This window comes from Phaenicophaeus curvirostris, chromosome 16, assembly GCF_032191515.1.
Source record: "Phaenicophaeus curvirostris isolate KB17595 chromosome 16, BPBGC_Pcur_1.0, whole genome shotgun sequence".
Lineage (NCBI taxonomy): Eukaryota > Metazoa > Chordata > Aves > Cuculiformes > Cuculidae > Phaenicophaeus > Phaenicophaeus curvirostris.
The window spans coordinates 9,946,281-9,963,224 of NC_091407.1; the positions used below are offsets into that span (position 1 = coordinate 9,946,281).

The 16,944-nt window shown below is 51.9% G+C and overlaps 1 protein-coding gene across 3 annotated transcripts; it reads right to left on the minus strand.

Moving 5' to 3' along the window:
• Positions 1-633: 633 nt before the first annotated feature.
• Positions 634-14,374, minus strand: SCNN1B (sodium channel epithelial 1 subunit beta). Of its 3 annotated transcripts, XM_069870609.1 has the most exons (14): positions 14,210-14,374; positions 11,260-11,350; positions 11,032-11,144; positions 9,791-10,139; positions 7,902-8,095; positions 6,952-7,055; positions 6,097-6,260; positions 5,557-5,664; positions 4,040-4,157; positions 3,578-3,653; positions 3,332-3,389; positions 2,988-3,049; positions 1,371-1,446; positions 634-1,000 (listed from the first exon to the last, which is right to left on the minus strand). In XM_069870609.1, exons 3-14 carry the CDS (start codon positions 11,073-11,075, stop codon positions 635-637), a joined length of 1,719 nt encoding a protein of 572 aa, XP_069726710.1. In that variant the 5' UTR covers positions 11,076-11,144; positions 11,260-11,350; positions 14,210-14,374; the 3' UTR covers position 634. The 3 variants fall into 3 exon arrangements, with proteins under 3 accessions (XP_069726710.1, XP_069726709.1, XP_069726708.1); XM_069870608.1 differs by lacking the exon at positions 11,260-11,350; XM_069870607.1 differs by having other exon boundaries at positions 11,032-11,350.
• Positions 14,375-16,944: the final 2,570 nt, after the last annotated feature.

The following is a 16,944-nucleotide window of genomic DNA, read 5'->3' on the forward strand; positions in this document are numbered from 1 at the left end:
CTGGCACTTCCCACCCCTGAATCCATGTGGAGGCTGGAGTGTTTGCCTCTGACACACACGAACGGCTGTGCCACCCACGGGGCAGCGTTATCAAACCCCGAGCAGCAACCACCAACAGCCCCCATGGGCTTCAGAAGCAAGGGGTGGCTTTTCTTTTGCTCTGTTCCCGTCGCAGTTGTTTAGGGGTGGAAATAGCCTCCGAATGCGAAAGTAGCTTGGTCCCAATGCCAGGGCCCAAAGGGGGTGCAGCAGAGTTGCAGAACATGCCAAGCCCTGGCTCTGCGTCCCACATCAGGGCATCCCGGCGTCTCGTCGCTGCCTCCGCCCTGTTCTTCTCTCTGGGAAGCGTTTCCCACCCACGTGTGAGCAAAACCCCTCGTTAAAAAGCTGCGGTGGACTCTGATTACATGGCACTGCTGGTTCATGCCGGGTCTGTGTATAAAACCAAGGCTTGATGCCAACTCAGTGAGATTTATTACAGGGTTTATTAGAGAGAGCGTCTTCACTGTGAGCGCTTTGACTTGGGGAGGGAAGCACAGCCAGGGCTTTTTATTCCTTCCTAACTGTGATGGAGCAGAGAGCCCAGTGAGTGGTGATGGCAGCGAGTGCTGGGGGGAGCTGGCTGGCACGCTGCTCACTCGCTGTCTGCGTCGCTGTCAGGACCGAGGACGTCGAGGGGCTGGACGCGCAGCGAGTCGTAGTTGGGTGGAGGGGTGCCAGGCTCGGGGGGCAGCACCTCGTCCCTGGGGAGGGCACCCGCGTCCTCGTGCTGGAACCCCAGGTTGGTGTGAGCCTCCACCAGCTCCGACACTGTCGGGGGCGCGTCCGGGTACCGCGCCTGCGCCCGCTTCTGCTTCAGCCCCTTGCACCAGCTGATCACGTTGATCACCGTGATCCACAGTGAGTCGATGATGATTTCCCCAAACTCAATGAGGCACAGCACCGAGCCCCCCATCCAGAATCCAAACTGGCCTCCCAGGCTCGACAGCAGCCAAACGATCTGCGGGGAGGAGAGCAGAGTGAGCCAAGGCGGCAGACCCTGCTGATCACCCCGTGTGCCAGGGATGCTCCCACCCCAGGGCAACCCTTGCTCCCCGGGTGCTGCCCCTCAAGGGCTGTGCTGCCTTTCAGTGACCTGATCATGCTGGTGACAGGGACAGTTGTAGGGGAAGAACAAACCAGGGGCTGCAAACCAGCTTCATCCGTGTCCTCGTCATGTGAAGCAGCAGCACCGAGGGACTCAGCAAACTCCTGGTGAGGAGCATCTCTGGCCAGGGCTGATCAGCCCCACGGTGCTGGGCGCTGTCTGCATGTCCTGGTGGACTGGGTTGGTGTCTGCCCACAGCATGGGAGCAGGGGTGGGCACTCACCGTTGTGGCAGCAGACTCTGAGATGGTGCGGTAGTTGTACTCCTGGAAGTAAATGTTCAGCTTGATGATCCCATTTCTGTAAGGGAAAAGCAGCAGCTCAGCCCAGAGCCGGGTGCGAGTATCCTGGCCTGGGCTGCTCAGCACTATAGAATCATAGAATCACCAGGTTGGAAAAGACCCACTGGATCATCGAGTCCAACCATTCCTATCAAACACTAAACCATGTCCCTCAGCGCCTCGTCCACCCGTCCCTTAAACACCTCCAGGGAAGATGACTCAACCCCCTCCCTGGGCAGCCTCTGCCAGTGCCCAATGACCTCTTCCATGAAAAATTTTTTCCTAATGTTCAGCCTAAATCTCCCCTGGCGGAGCTTGAGGCCATTCCCTCTCGTCCTGTCCCCTGTCACTTGGGAGAAGAGCCCAGCTCCCTCCTCTCCACAACCTCCTTTCAGGTAGTTGTAGAGAGCAATGAGGTCTCCCCTCAGCCTCCTCTTCTCCAGGCTAAACACCCCCAGCTCTCTCAGACGTTCCTCATAAGGCCTGTTCTCCAGCCCCCTCACCAGCTTCGTTGCTCTTCTCTGGACTCGTTCCAGAGCCTCAACATCCTTCTTGTGGTGAGGGGCCCAGAACTGAACACAGGATTCGAGGAGCGGTCTCACCAGTGCTGAGTACCGAGGGAGAATAACCTCCCTGGACCTGCTGGTCACACCGTTTCTGATCCAAGCCAAGATGCCATTGGCCTTCTTGCCCCCCTGGGCCACTGCTGGCTCATGTTCAGTCGCTGTCAACGAACACCCCCAGGTCCTTCTCCTCCAGGCAGCTTTCCAGCCAGACTTCTCCTACTCTGTAGCTGCATAGGGTCGTTGTGCCCCTACTATCTACAGGAACTTCTGCCGGGAAGGTGCGAGAAGTTAAAAAGTGCCACTGGCAGCGAAGGGAAGAGACATAGCTCTGTGGTTCCTCCTGAAGAAGCTCTTGGGCACCTGGAAGCTCCTTTGGGGCTGTTTGCTTTGGGTGGTTTTCCCCACTGCCGTGCTCGAGCAGAGGGGCCCTCGCCCTCCTCGCTGTGTGCCTGGTGTTCCTGCGTGCACGCACACGGTGGGGCACCTAATGGCTACAGACCAGCCAGGAGCTGTGAAACCACTTCCCATGCCTCTAGTTCTTTTACCTTGGGGGAAAAAACCCCACATCTTTCCCCCCTAATTCAAGATTCTGATTCTCAAAGAGTAACTCTAATTTTGGTGCAGCCCCCGTGCTGTCACTGCTGTTGGCAGATTCAGAGGTGGAATATGAAGGGATGAATGTTACAGTCCGGGAGCTGGACCCTGGTGGTTCGCTGCTCCAGAGCCTCCAGCCTCCTACACAAGCAACTGCAGTTAACAGGGTTTGAACTGAGCTGCTTCAGTTTGTCTGCCCTGGCTGGTCACTATGGGGAGCAGAGGACACGCATGAGGAGCGTCTCACATTTGCTTTATGTATCTTCCAGGCAAACACGTGCCAAATCTTCTCCTCCCTTTGCTTTAGCACACATGAGCTCTGGCCCATGGCCAAGGTTCATGTTAATCTGATGTTAACAGGCTCAATAGAGAAGATAAAGTGGTTGTTCCTTTCACTTACCTGTCCAGAGTCACATTTGTTGACATATCCCTTTCATAAGACAGAATATGGAAAATCCAGTCCTAGGAAAACAAAATGTATTCGGAATGGAGCAGAAGCATCCCCTCTGGGTGCTGGCTGGGCAGGAACTCTGGGGACATGCAGGACCCTGAGGAGCAGGAGCTGCCACAGGGGTTCCTCCTGTCTCACACCCCGGCACTCGTGTTTGTTTGCACGCTCGAAATGTGTAATTTAGCAAAGAGGCGCTTGGTACCTGGACATTAGCTCTGAAAATACGGTGTAATTCATGTGGCTAAGGACAGGTAATCATTAATGAATGCTTCCAAACAAGAAATCGGTGTTACCTCTGAGGCTTCCGAGGGCCAGTCTGCCATGGAGATGGTCATCTTGTACTGAGTATCGCTGCAGAGAGGAAAGGAGAGTATTCAGACAGAGGTTTTCCTTCCTCTGAAGTCACTGGAACTTCAGGTTTTGTGTAGAAAAGCAGCCCTGCGCGATAGCTGCTGTTTTAGACAGGTCAGGATTGATGGGAACCGAAATGCAGGCTCCCCTCCACCTTTACGGCCACCAGGAACAGTGCGGGTACCTACTTGCATGTTTCCTTGCAAGACTCAATACAGATCTGTCTGTGCCTTATGCTTGATCTCAGGGATGAGTAGCAGTACGCTGCCGGTGGAAACGAGAAATCCAAGCATCTGTTTAGAGCAGGACCCCATCACTTTCATTTAACACCATAAATACTGAGGGATGAGTTTGCTACCTTCCCCCCTGCCCTTCTTCTTCTGGAGAAACTCAGCCAAAGCAGTCAGACAATTTAATAACGAATTAAACACCAGTTTCAGATCTCTGCAGACAGTCTCCATGGAGCCTCTTGCCTGGTGTTGGTGTTTGTGGTGCTGACCCCTAAGACCCTGGGCAGGCGGCACAAGGCAAAAGCCACTTTTCTGTCCCATTTACAGTAGCAATAAAGCTCGTATCCCCATCCCCTCCCAACCCTCCTGCACGCCAGAACCCTGGGAGGGCTGTGCAGTTGGGTTTGTTCATGTTCTTACCCCAACCTGGGTAATCTTCGTTATTGCAATAATTTACCCCTTCAGGTAAAGGAAACATGTAGTGACCACATCCACAGATTTCCATCATGTGATTTTGGAAACAAGAGCGCAGGCAAGCCTGGGGAAAGGGAAGAGAGAGCTGCTTAGACATGGGCTGAAGCCCCCTGCCCACCTCTGTGCTACTGGGGTCTACGCTGGCGTGGAGAACTGCTCCGTTTGAGGTGTTCTCTCTGTCTCACACACCAAACAGCTGATGTGGGGGCTGCACACAGGGAAGGCTGGAGCGGCAGGAGTGGGTGCTGCCAGAATCCACCCCTGCACCGCGGCGTGTTCCATCCTCCAGCGCATCGAGCATTGCCCGGTGGCTCAGGGAGCCCAGCAGGAGTCCCACCAGCTCTGCGATGGCGAGACTAGGTGGGTGGATAAGCTGCTGTGGTAGAGCAGCTCTGCAGCTATGGATTTCTTTACAATGCATTTTTACTGCTGCTCCTCCAGATTTTAAGACTCATCCTGGTTGTGAGGTGCCTGGGGGTAAGACACCGCCTGCAGAGCAGAAGAGAATCCACTGCCTGCTCCGAGAAACTGCTCATTCCTCAGCTCTTTAGGGCTTCATGGGAATAACATGGAGTTTCCAAATGGGAATAAAAATGTTCTAGTGCACCCATAGGCACTGTTGTCGTATCCAGGCTTTGTACGACATGCTGGGCTGCTTTCCACTTTAAAGCCGAGACTCTAAAAATACTTCAACATAAAGAGCAGGTTTCAGAAATCTGAATTATCTTATCTGTGCATCTGCTTCTCTCCTTGAAAGCATCGCAGCTGCAGCCTGGGCAGCGTGCACACTGCAGCCCTGCCCTTAGTGCAGCGAAGCATGAAGTTAATCACCTGGGATGGCGGAGGGGGTGGGGGGTCTGGATGAAACATTGCACAAAGCAATAACAAAGTCTATGAAAAGATAATGAAATTTAACAGCTCCAGCTAGGTAGAACGGCCAGAGAATTTCTGTGTGATGCAAAATGCCTGCAAAGTTCACTGCAAACAGGGAGTGATGGAAATACCTGGTTTTGCTGTGAGGGCTCTGGGGTGATGGGAATTATGTGGACAGAGAAGCCCAGTCAGCATTTAGCAGCCTCTGAGTAATAATGCAATAATGCAATAATTTTGAGTGCTTGCTTAAGTGTTATACAAGCATCTTAAGAAGTAAGGTAAAGTGGTCCAGTTGTTATGATTATATAAAGACAGAAATCTAAACCCCTGCCAGCCCAGCACAGGGTCTTGCTCCTGCAGCGTGCAGTTATTTCCTCTGGATCTACTGGGATCACTTCCAGACTTGGAGCTCCTGAGTGTTCAGGACTCAAGTGATGGTTCATCACCAGCAAAGAGGGCTCCTGTGTTCAGGTTATGCTTTCAACCTCGTCATTGCTGATGGTCCAGTAATCCTGCATGCTGGTCAAATATTTCAACTGCTCTGATGACGTTTCCTAACCAGCATTGTTTGATTTTAAAACGTGTTTTACCTGTATGGAATAGGATGTATTATATTGGCTGTAGAGGTTTTTAACAGGGACGTCAGACCCGTTCATGGTGCAGTCACTGTAGGGATAGCCCATCCGTTCCAGTTCATCCTGAAATAGAACCGAAACCACAGACTTGAGCGGCCACTGCTCCTGCCCAGGTGCTGGCACTCATTTTCTGGAGATTTGGTAACTCCTGAATTCCCTGCTGGCTGTGAACAAACCCACAGAGTCGGCAGCCGAGCTGCAGCCCATTCCCTGGGGCTGGATCGAGGCAGAGTTCAAAGAGCAGAGTGTTTCAGCAAGGTACCCTCTGACATGGAAGAGGGAACAATGACCCAAGCTCAATATTTTGGCTTCAATAAAGCGCTTTGCCAGGACAGTTACATAAAAGCCTCCATAAACTGTTCAGCCCGCAGCTAGCGTACACCTTGACTCTTTTGGTTTGAGCCAGTTCAGCCAAGACTTAAAACAAACTTGGTCGCAGTCCCATCAGATAACATTATTCTCCGACAATCTGCTCTAGAGGAATGCCACACATACCACTAACACGCCGATGGAGGTCTCTGTCCCAGCCATTGCATAGATGCCCTGATCCTTAAGGAAGGGAAAGCTCTTCTGTTGATGCAGCATGAGCCTGGCGCCGGCCGCCGATGACAGGTATGGGATATAGTCTTGCTGGCTGATGTCCAGAATTAACTTCAGCCCTGGGATACCAGACAAAACACTCAGAACAGGAATTGTATTGAAACGCCAGTCTCTGGTGGAAAAAAAAGGAGTCTTGTTTTCTTTTGACTGTCCACACCAATACCTGTTTGTGGGGGGAGAGCAGGGGTTGGGCTGACGCGTCAGCCTCGCAATGTGTGAAATGGCCTCAAGCTCCACCAGGGGAGGTTTAGGCTGGACATTAGGAAAAAATTTTTCACAGAAAGGGTCATTGGGCACTGGCAGAGGCTGCCCAGGGAGTTGGTTGTGTCAGCTTCCCTGGAGGTGTTTAAGGGACAGGTGGACGAGGTGCTGAGGGACATGGTTTAGTGATTGATGGGAATGGTTGGACTCGATGAGCTGGTGGGTCTCTTCCAACCTGGTTATTCTATGATTCTATGAATGCAGCCGGTGGCGAATGCATGGGGGGAATAGCTGAGGGGATATTCAGGTGGTGCCTCACATATTCTAGCTATCCAGATGTTACACTGCTGCCCGGTAACATCTGCAGTCACATTACTTGTTTCTGCATGGCACATTTCCCTTTGAGGGCTGATTCCCTCCTGGAAAACTATTCCTCCCTGCCGTAGGGCCCCTGAGAGACAGGAACAGCAAATCCGTTATATCTGACAGAACAACTGCCTGCAGTTCTGCTCCTTTAGCCCCTTCTTTCTTAGCAGAGTGCTCTCTTACCAAACTCGGCTCCAGGGTTGGAAGAATTCAAAGCCTCTTCATCCATGCCCCAGTTAAAGATGTAGCAGTTCCCATGGTCGGGGTGATAGATTTGGGTGAAATTCCTAGAAGAATCACACACACAGAGCTGTGACTCTCAGGGAGGACTGGGTTATAAAATAATGCATCTGGTGGGACTGGCACTTGGCAGCTGCCTCTGGGGTTCGCTTGAAATTGCTTCATTTGTTGAATGCCTGTATAGAAATTCCAGCTGATATAATTTGAATCAATCTGCTGTTACAAAAAAAAGCAAAGCAAGTCACTGGTGTGTACTGAGACACAGCCACTGGGGATAATGTGTTGTCGAAATGGAAAGGAATCATCTGTCACACAGATGAGAGCAATAATTGCTTGAGCTGAGCTATGGTAACAGGTTTTGGCTGGTGCTACATCTCGTTCTGTGATAATAATCCCCTGTTACCCTCTTTGCTGAAGGTGCAGGGCTCCTCGCAGCCCGGGCTGTGGCTCTGCGCTCGTGTTGCTCAGAACTGAATATATAAATTCGGTGTTCACAAGAATCAGTGATGGCTAAAACACGTTTCCAGAGGCTTATGTAAAAAGGGGAGGCCGTAATGGGGGGCTGCGCTGCCGTGCCAGGCACACGCTGGCTCAGCACTGGGGCTCGCAGCTGGGTGTCACCAAATACCCAGGGAAAGGCTCATGGGTGCTGTTAGTCCCCATGTGTCGTGAGCAAAACAGCCCTTCCAGAGCTAAACCACAGGGCAGTGCTATCCCAGAATAACCCATTTTAGGCAGGATCACATCCAGAAACCCTGCGGGACATGTTAGAGTTAAGCAGTGGCAGAAAGCTCGTTACTAACTGTATATACCTTAAAAAGAGAAAAGAAAAAGGCTGTCATGCTTTTCGCATCCCGATGCGATGAAGGGCAGGGAGCTCGGAGTGCACCTACTTGTAGTTGCAGGGTTCAGCCCCGTAGAGACACGCCAGGATCATGTCCTCTGCCTGGTAGCCCATCGTGATCCTCTCTTGCAGGGGGACTTTGGAGAGGATGCTGGTTGACTGCAGGATGTACCACTCGGTCACCGCCTGCGCCGCGCTGCTGAAGTTCCTGTAGGTGCAGTTGTCGGAGCCCTGCTGGCTGCACTGGGGACACAGAGGTAGGTCTGGCCCCATCCCATGGTGGGGCAGCAGCAGGGACAGGGGCTGTGCCCCTGTCCCCACACGCTCGGTTGGGTGCCAGCCCTGCCTGCTGCTCCTGGGGGGATGCGAGCTGCGGCTGGAGCAGCTGGGAGCTGCGCAGCCGGCTGTGAGCAAAAACAAAACACTCCTCTGCTTAGTTAATTCCATTAGGTCTTTGACTGCAGACTGTGTTATTAAAGGCTAATGCCACAACAGTGCAAGTGGAGGGACAAGGTAGAAAAAAACTCTGCAGCAGCCCTACAGGTGCAGGTGTACAAACCACATTAGCTATTACTACTATGGAAGAAAGGCAACAAACCTTTTAGCTCTTTTTCGTCTGCCATGAGATTCTCACGGAACTCATGGACTATCATATTATTTTCCTTTAGGATTTAGACCTTGTGATTTTCATTCCTGCAGTTTCAGATTTCTAAGTTTAATAATTTTCTGAACTCTTAACATACTATGCAAATGAGAACATCCGAAACTAACAGGATTGAAATGAAATCAGGAGGTTCAGGCTGGACATCAGAAAAAAAATTTTCACAGAAAGGGTCATTGGGCACTGGAACAGGCTGCCCAGGGAGGGGGTTGATTCACCTTCCCTGGAGGTGTTTAAAAGATGGGTGGATGAGGTGCTGAGGGACATGGTTTAGTGACTGATACGAATGGTTGGACTTGATGATCCTGTGGGTCTTTTCCAACCTAGTGATTCTGCGATTCTGTGACATGTTTACCAATGGGTCCCTCCCTTTTCCAGCTGGGCAGATTCCCCATCGGTCCCAGTGTTACCTCCACAAGCTTACAGAAACATTGCTGTTGGGTCAGTCCTTAAGCCTGGAGCTGCCCCAGCCTCCAAGGTCTGCTCGGGCAGGGTCCTTGAAGGCTCCGTGGGAGCAGAGCGTAGGGGGTGGCAGGAGGCAGCAGCTGGTGCTGGACACAAGGAAGGGGTGAATGCAGCAGGGAGCCTGCATGGAGCCCCTGAACATGCAGCAGGGCTGCACCGGGTGACCCAGAGGATGCACAGCACTGTCCTCTAACTCCATTGACATGCTGTGCACAGCGCGGTTACTGCTGGTTGCTGCCCTGTGTTTCCAGCATCCCTCTATCCAACAGCTGATGGACCCACTGGCAGGATCCACCCCGTTCCTCTGGTGCAGCATTGGGCTGCCACACGCCATCAGTCCCTTTTTACATGAGGGATCTTACTGATGTTATGCAGTTGCCTACATTCATCTGGGACTGACTTAACACGGCTCCCTGCTGGGCTTCATTTCATTTAGGGGCTGTATTTAGGATGTGATCCTGCTGCAGGCCCCACGTACAGAACTCCAGCATCTTCACCTGGGTGTCTGGCAGTGCAACCTGCAGAGGATCAGACCCTCTGCAACTTAAAACAAGTCTTAGAGCATGTCTGTGCTATCTTCCTCAAAACACCACGCAAACAGCCCTGGAGCCATGATTTGCAAACTGCCCATGGGCTCCACGTGCCCAGTCCCAAGGTGCCCCCGGCCCCAGTGCAGCCAGACCAGAGCCCCGAAGCAGAGCTGCTGCTGGTGAGGAAGAGATGCCAATCTCCAGCCTGCATCCCTCCCGAGGTGCCCAGCACTGCCTGTCCCTTATCCCTCCCCGGCTGAGTCCCGCAGGAACCCCTCTCACCAGCTTCACTGCCAGCTTGTACTGCTTCTCTTCTGATGTCGCATTGGCTGGGGGAGGTACAGCAGCCGTTTCGTTGCCCACAGAAGTTTCATTGCCCATAGAGGTTTCATTGCCTGCAGCAGTTTCATTGACCACAGTGGTCTGGTTCCTCTCAAAGATGTCCAGGATGATGGGGTTATCTTTGTCATGCTCATCAATGAGGACCAGGGGTATCTGGTGCCAGAGCTCCATGTCAAGCGGTGGGGAGGTGTTCTCGCTGCCGTTCCCCGGTGTGGGCTGCAGGATCCTTTCCAGTGCCGCTTCGATGAGCCTGTCCAGTTCTTTCAGAAGATGCTTCACCTTTGAGTACCTACAGGACAAAGAGCAGTTACCGAGAGGTGTCAAGGTGGTGGGGATAGGCAGCAGCTTGTCTGCCACGCCACCGGCTTGGACCTTCCCAGGGCCCTCAGATCGCTGCCTAAAGATGTACTGGAGAACAACGGGAGCCGCTGTGTGGAGCACGGGCAGCTCAGGTGTGGGTATCCCAGCAGGAAGCGACCGTGCAGGAGAGCAGAAGGAGGAAAAACTGAGAGTGCTGCAGCGGTGAACCTGCCCACGCGGAACGGAGTTTGTGTTTCAGCAACTCAGTACAGTTTACACAAAACATCTCAAGTGAGCAGAGAGAAAAAACTACCCCAAAGTAAATTCCTGTGTGTTGGCTGAGAGAGATCGCTTTGGGCTACACTATTTCATGGATATAAACTGTAACAGAAATCAGTTATCCCTTTAAGATTGCAGCCGAGTTCTACCAGCACACCTCCCGGATGCTCCCACTGTTTGACCAGCTCTTCATGGCTGGAGCGTAGGCGGTAAGGGGAGCGTTCACAGCAAGGAAGGAGAAAGAAAGGAATTGTGGGGAAAGATTGAGAGACTGATTTTGGTTGTGACAAGTGAGTTGAACTTCAAGTTTTCCCTGACCAAGGAAAGTTTGCAGGGAGACAATAACCATCATCAGATGAACCGATACAGTAAGGAAATGCGCAAACCCACAGGCACACGAGCCCTCCTCAGACCTGAGCCCTTTGCCTTTATGTTGTCCTCCTCTCTTGTTTGTTTAGTGTCTCTTGATGAGACAAAGGATCCTTTCCATGGGTGCTCTGACATGATATCTGAGACCAGGACAGCTCCGCAGTACCTCACGGCAGCCGTACAACAGAGGGCATCAAGGCACGAATGGATAAATTAGGCAAAGCAAAACTTACTTGAAAGGGTTGGCATTGCAGACTGTGACTGCTGGGAACTTCATGGTCTTGAAGCCAATGGAGAGTGATGACGTGACGTTATAGGAGAGGTAGGTGTTAATGAGGATGCCCCACTGCCAGAAGACCAGGGACGCAAAGAGCAGCGTTAGGAAGAACCAGATGAATTTCTTCTTTGGCCCCTCTTTGATGATGCGCTTCGGGCCATGGGTGTTGGTGTTGTCACAGTACCAGACCAGCAGCTCCTTGTAGGTGTAGCCAGGGCCCTTCTGCAGGCGGTGCAGCGCCCGGACAAAGTACTTCTTGAGGTTCATGCCACTGCCTGCCAGTGGGAGAGAAGATATCACAGCAGCTACGCTGAGAGGTAAGGTTTGTATTACACCAAGTGCACTCATATCGTTAGCAAAGCAGAACTGGAGCAGTTACATGATGGCACAACCATGGTTTTATAATACTCAAGAGATTTGGAGCAGACGTTCTGCAGGGTCACACCTCATTGAATCGGTGTGGAGCCCCTCACCTCTGGAGAGGGTATGAGCAGGAGGTTTGGGCTCTGCCAGTCCCCAAGTGGTGAATGTTTTTGTCGTGTCCCCTTGGGGGTCCCTTTTGGCCCCACGGGAGTGAAGTGACCTGGACCTGCTGGGCACGGCTCTGCCGCGGCGCCTCACTTGGGCTGCGCCAATGTCGCAATCACTGACAAGACAACGTTTCAGGAAGCTGGTGTTTTGTGTGCAAACAGGTACGGCTCTCACACCACCTGAAACCTTGGCCAACACTAGATGGACCAAGCAACACACACACGAGCCGGTTTAGGCAGAGTTCAGGCTAACAGCGGTCAGCAGGCAAGCTAATACCGGGCTCAAGACAACCTACTGTGCTCCAGGCTATCAGAGGGGGCAGGAGAAGGGGACCTGGAACCAGCAGCTCCTTTCCCAGGACCAGGAATGCTGTTCAGCGCTGCTGCCCACCAGAGGAAGGACAACGGACTGTTTTTTTTCCACCAAATTCCTTTGCCTTTCAGATACTATCGGTATCCACCACTCATGTGAGGGATGCAGCATATTTCACATTCATATTGTGAGTAAATAGAACATTTCATGCTGCTATTTTAAGGTGAGACTTTGTGTTACTAAATCTTAATATCTCGAGGCAGGATTTCAAAACAAACCCAAGTCAGCTGCTTTGAACATTTTAAAGCTGTAGGAGAACGGAATTAAAGATTAATGCTGTATATAACAGCATCCTGGAAGAAGAAGTGCCGGAGTAACACAGCAAGATTTCTATACAGAGCAGAACTCAGTAATGCAGAAATGAGATTAGCACAGAGTTACCTGCAGACAGAAACAGGGTACAAAACAACTCTGAAGCATGCACAGCGGCTTCTGGGGGAGTGGAGGCACCTGTGTCCTCCTTACTTTTCCAGAAAAAACAAGGTAGTACTGATTTATTGGTCAGATCTGCAAAATCTCCTGAGTAGTAGAGACAGTTTGGTAAAACTATAAATCCAGTAGGTGTTATAAAGGCCACTCCATGATGCAAAGAGATGATGATTTTCATCACACACCCTATGATGATCACACACAGCCTGACACCAAGAGGTCTTGATGGGAGAGTCCTTTGGAAAGAAGGAACTCCAGCTGCTTCCTCAAACATTTGAGGGCAGGCTCTACCCTCGTGTGAAAGCGATTTGTTCTTCAAGGAACGCATGGTCCTGGGACTTGGACGTCCCAGACCCTGACCCACCAGTGCATCGTCAGCTTGTCCTCCGTGAACGCAGCTCCTGAGGAAGGGGTTTCATTCACAGAACGAGCAGATGCTCGCTGGCTTTTGAGCAGGACTGTAACGAAACCAGGAGCAACAACCTTCACCTCCCACAGCTGCAGGGGAGACATGAAACACGTGTGGCCACTCTGGCCGAGTCTTCTGCTGCTGGTGTGAACACAAACCCACCTCAAGGCACAACCTCAAAGCTGCTCTCTGCTTTATAGAACAGTGTCATCAAGATACATTTAAATCCGAAGGGACCAGCAAGGTAAACTAGTAAATATTTTCCACCTTTTAAGGAACCCAATAAAAGATTTAGATTAGATTGAAGTGTAAAGTGCTGGGCAGGCCCTGCTGGCTGCGTGCCCTCAGCCGCTCTCGGCTCGGCTGCTCCCGGCGCGCGCCGGCACGACACGGAGCGCGGGCTCCGGCCGAGAGCCCGGGTGCTCCCTGGAAGGACCCCAGTTTGCTGTGCAGCTTTCTGTGGGTTGCTCAACAACCTGGTAGTGCTGCAACAAGTTATTATTTCTGTTTATATTGTTTCCCGAGGGTGAATTGTAGCTTGTTTTTCCTGGTGGCCGCGGTGAGACGCACCTAGAGTGTTGGGAGCACAGGCAGAGCTCTGCTCTCATAACTGAGTCAAGTTAAAGACAGCGAGCAGCTCATTTTGCTGCTGCTTTATCTTTGTTTGTGGCTTCACAGGAGCCATCGATACGCTTATTTTCCACCTTGGATTTGTTTCCATTTGAGTCCGTAACCCGAGAGGGCTCTTGCAAAGCCACAGCGAGCTCGTCAGCGATAGCAATAGGCAGCTGCTGCGCCAGGGAAGGAAGAGCAGCTCCAAATCAGTTTTAAGCAAAGATTAGAGCGTTTCAAGCTCACTTTATCTCACCAGCCATAAAAACACTGTGCTGAAGGGCAGTGTTTTCACATTTTAAAGTTAGATTCAGGCCACACTGCGGAAAATAAGATTAAACTATTTTTTTAGATGTGTTTTAAACTGATCCAGAACATTTTTTCCCTATGTCAAAGCTAGTAGAGCCCCTCTTTTCAAGTGCTGCTCTGTCCCACAGCCGTGCACCTCCAGCAGGAGCACCAGCACAGGACAGGCATGGGGTTGTCTGGCAGAGCTCTCTTTGCAGGATGCCTCCAGCATCCCCACCCCACCAGGAAAACACATGGATACCAAAATTAATAAACCAAGTTAAAAAATGTGTGCTGGCAATACAGCCAAGCAGATAGTGAGAGGTTTTCAGAGCACATCTTAATGCAGAAGCAGAGCAAAAGACCTAGGTTTGCTCTTGCTTTTGGCACAAGTTGCTCGATAAAAGAAATGGTATTAGGGAGAAGCTGCACTTGACCATACTGGGAAGGTATTTTTCCAATCTTTTTCTCATTTTGATAGTTTTGTTCTCACCTTTATTTCCAGAATGTTTCCAAAGAGGCTGCTTGTTCCTCTCTGGCTGCTGGAAGCCCCTCTGCACGAGATGCCTTCCTAATCGGAAGCCAAAGCTCTGTCACTGGGGTGCTCCTTGCTGCCGGCACAGAGGCTGAGTGCTCGGACACCGTTGCTGTTCGGAGGGGTTTGGGACCCACCTAGAGCCTGTCCTGCTTTCCCCCATCAGCGGGCTGTACCTGGAGCAGAGAAGCGACAACTGAAGGCTGGTAAGACCGACCCTCCGTTGATACGCAGAAGACAGTCATCCCTTCCCTCTCCTGGAGCACCCGCATCCCCGCAATAACCAAACCCATCCCAAAAGCACCCTGTGCTGGTTCTAAGAAAGTTTGCTTTGTGCTGCAGAAGAGGTGTCCTCACCTTCTCCAGCAGCCCTGAGAGCAGCCCTGCATCATCCCAGCATCACCCCAGGTGAAACTCCTCCACCTTCCAGGTGAGATCAGACTCCCATGTTACGAAATGATTGTGTGGCCTGTGCTGTGAAAATACCTCCAGGTTTTTTCTAGGGCAATTACCACTCAAAGGAAATAAAAACTTAGGCAAAACTCAGCACACTCCTGGTACCTCAGCTGCAAAACCACTCCAGCACTGCTGGGCCTGATACTGAAATTATTCAGTATTTTCTCTACTGGGAACATGCACTCACACCTCTTTGATCACCACCAGCTCATCTGCCATCTTCTGCAGAGCTTGATGAAAAGACCTTGTTTTCCTAGAGGTGACATTTCTGCTACCTAGTGGTATTTTTGCCAACTAGAGGAAAATTTTTTACACCACAAGTTTACAGGTTTGCAGCTGCAAAAGAAAAGTGGAGCAGTAACGTGGCAGCAAGCAATGAAAGCCCTTCTTCAGCCTGAGGTCACCGGGCAGCTGCTTTGCCTTGGTGCTGGGTGTGGAGGGTGAGCGAGCACCATCCACGCAGGCGCCTCCAGGTCCCTGATCCTGATAGGCATGTGTGTGGCACTCGAAGAGTATTTACAGTCTGGAAGCTTAGACAGCATTCACCTGACTCTGTACCGTGTTAGGTGCTGCACCCCTTCTTCCCTGCCTGGTCCTGCGTTTCCCGATGTCCCCATCTCCTAGGACGATGTCCCCATCTCCTAGGACGATGACAGCCTTACTCCTCACGTGCCAGTAGGGTCACGTTACCAAGATTAACTCCGCTGCTTGTGCAATGAACACAGGGAATGCTAGACCTAAGAGGAACAAACCCACTAGCAGCTCCCTTCCCACCTGCAGGTCTCTCATTCTGCAACAGGGGTCCTGGAGAGGGAGCATCCTCCACCCTCGCCCTGGGCTGGGTGGCATGTTTCCTGCTACAAAGGAAACCAGCAGTGCTGTATTCTGATAGCTGTGGTCTGCTTCAGGGGATTTTACAGGGGAGAGGGAAATTTAGGGGAGATATTGGGAAGAAATCTTTTTCCTGTTGCTCCTGTTCAGGGCAAAGTGAATTCAGATTATGAGGAGGTCACAGAGATGATTCAAGGGCTGGAGCACCTTCTGTAAGTGGGCAGGCTGAGAGGGTTGGGGTTGTTCAGCTTGGAGAAGAGAAGAGAAGGCTCCAGGGAGATCTTAAAGTGACCTTGCAGTACTTGAAGGGGGCTTCAAGAAAGATGGGGAGCGGCTCTTGGTCAGGGAGGGCAGGGACAGGAGAAGGGGAATGGTTTTCAGCTGAAAGAGGGGAGATTGAGATGAGATTTTAGGAGGAAATGTTTTGCTGTGAGGGTGGGGAGGCCCTGAGGTTGGGTAGAGAAGTTGTGGCTGTCCCATCCCTTGAACCCCTTGCAGGGGTTCAAGGCCAGGTTGGATGGGGCTTGGAGCCCCTGATCCAGCGGGAGGTGTCCCTGCCCGTGCCACTGGGTGGTCTTTAAGGTCCCTTCCAACCCCAACCAACCGTTCCACCATGGAAGAAGACGCAACGGCAACAGAATTAATAAGGACAACACGAAAACCTGCACCTCTGTTACAAAAGCAAGCGAACACCGGACAACTTCAGTGTGTAAAGACACCACCACCCAATTCAAGTCCTACATTCCAATCCCTTTGGTCCCTTGGGCACCGAGGCGATGCCCCAGGGATGCCCACGGACGCGTTTGCGTCCGTGGGCATCCCTGGGGCATCGCCTCGGTGCCCAAGGGACAAACCAGCCCCCAGAGCATCCCCAGTGCCGCATCCCCGGTACCTGCCGCCCTCCGGCTCCGGCAGCGCTGCCCGTGAAGATCAGGACCAGCTCTGTCACCTCCCCGGTCCCGCCCCATCCCGCCCCTGCTCACCTGAGCCCTCCCTTCAGCTGGAGGCGCTCCTGCTTTAATCCTGGCTCGTCCAGGCTTTTTTTTTTTTCCAGGAAGGGGGGAAACTTGGCGTGAATTTTCTCCCAGCATCCCTCCAGGATTTACAGCTCCTTCTGGCAGGACCACCAAAACCTCCCCGTGATGCTGTCTGCTTCACAAGATCAGAGAATCATGGGATGAGTTGAGTTGGAAAGGACCCCAAAGCCCACCTAGTGCCATGGGCAGGAACACCTCCTACTGGATCAGAGGCTCCAAGCTCCATCCAATCTAGCCTGGAACCCCTCCAGGGATGGGGCAGCCACCACTGCTCTGGGCAACCCCACTCTCACAGCACTTACAATATTTTTAAAAAGGATCTTGTAATTTTTTTTTATAAAAAGAAGTATCAGATGTTATAGTTTCTCT

Coding starts and splice junctions, on each gene's coding strand:
- SCNN1B (XM_069870607.1), bottom strand. CDS start 11,342: ATGAACCTCAAGAAGTACTTTGTCCGGGCGCTGCACCGCCTGCAGAAG. Junction 4,158..5,556: donor ATACATCCTATTCCATACAG/GTAAAACACGTT, acceptor CCCTTTCCCCAG/GCTTGCCTGCGCTCTTGTTT. Junction 3,654..4,039: donor CGAAGATTACCCAGGTTGGG/GTAAGAACATGA, acceptor TTCCACCGGCAG/CGTACTGCTACTCATCCCTG.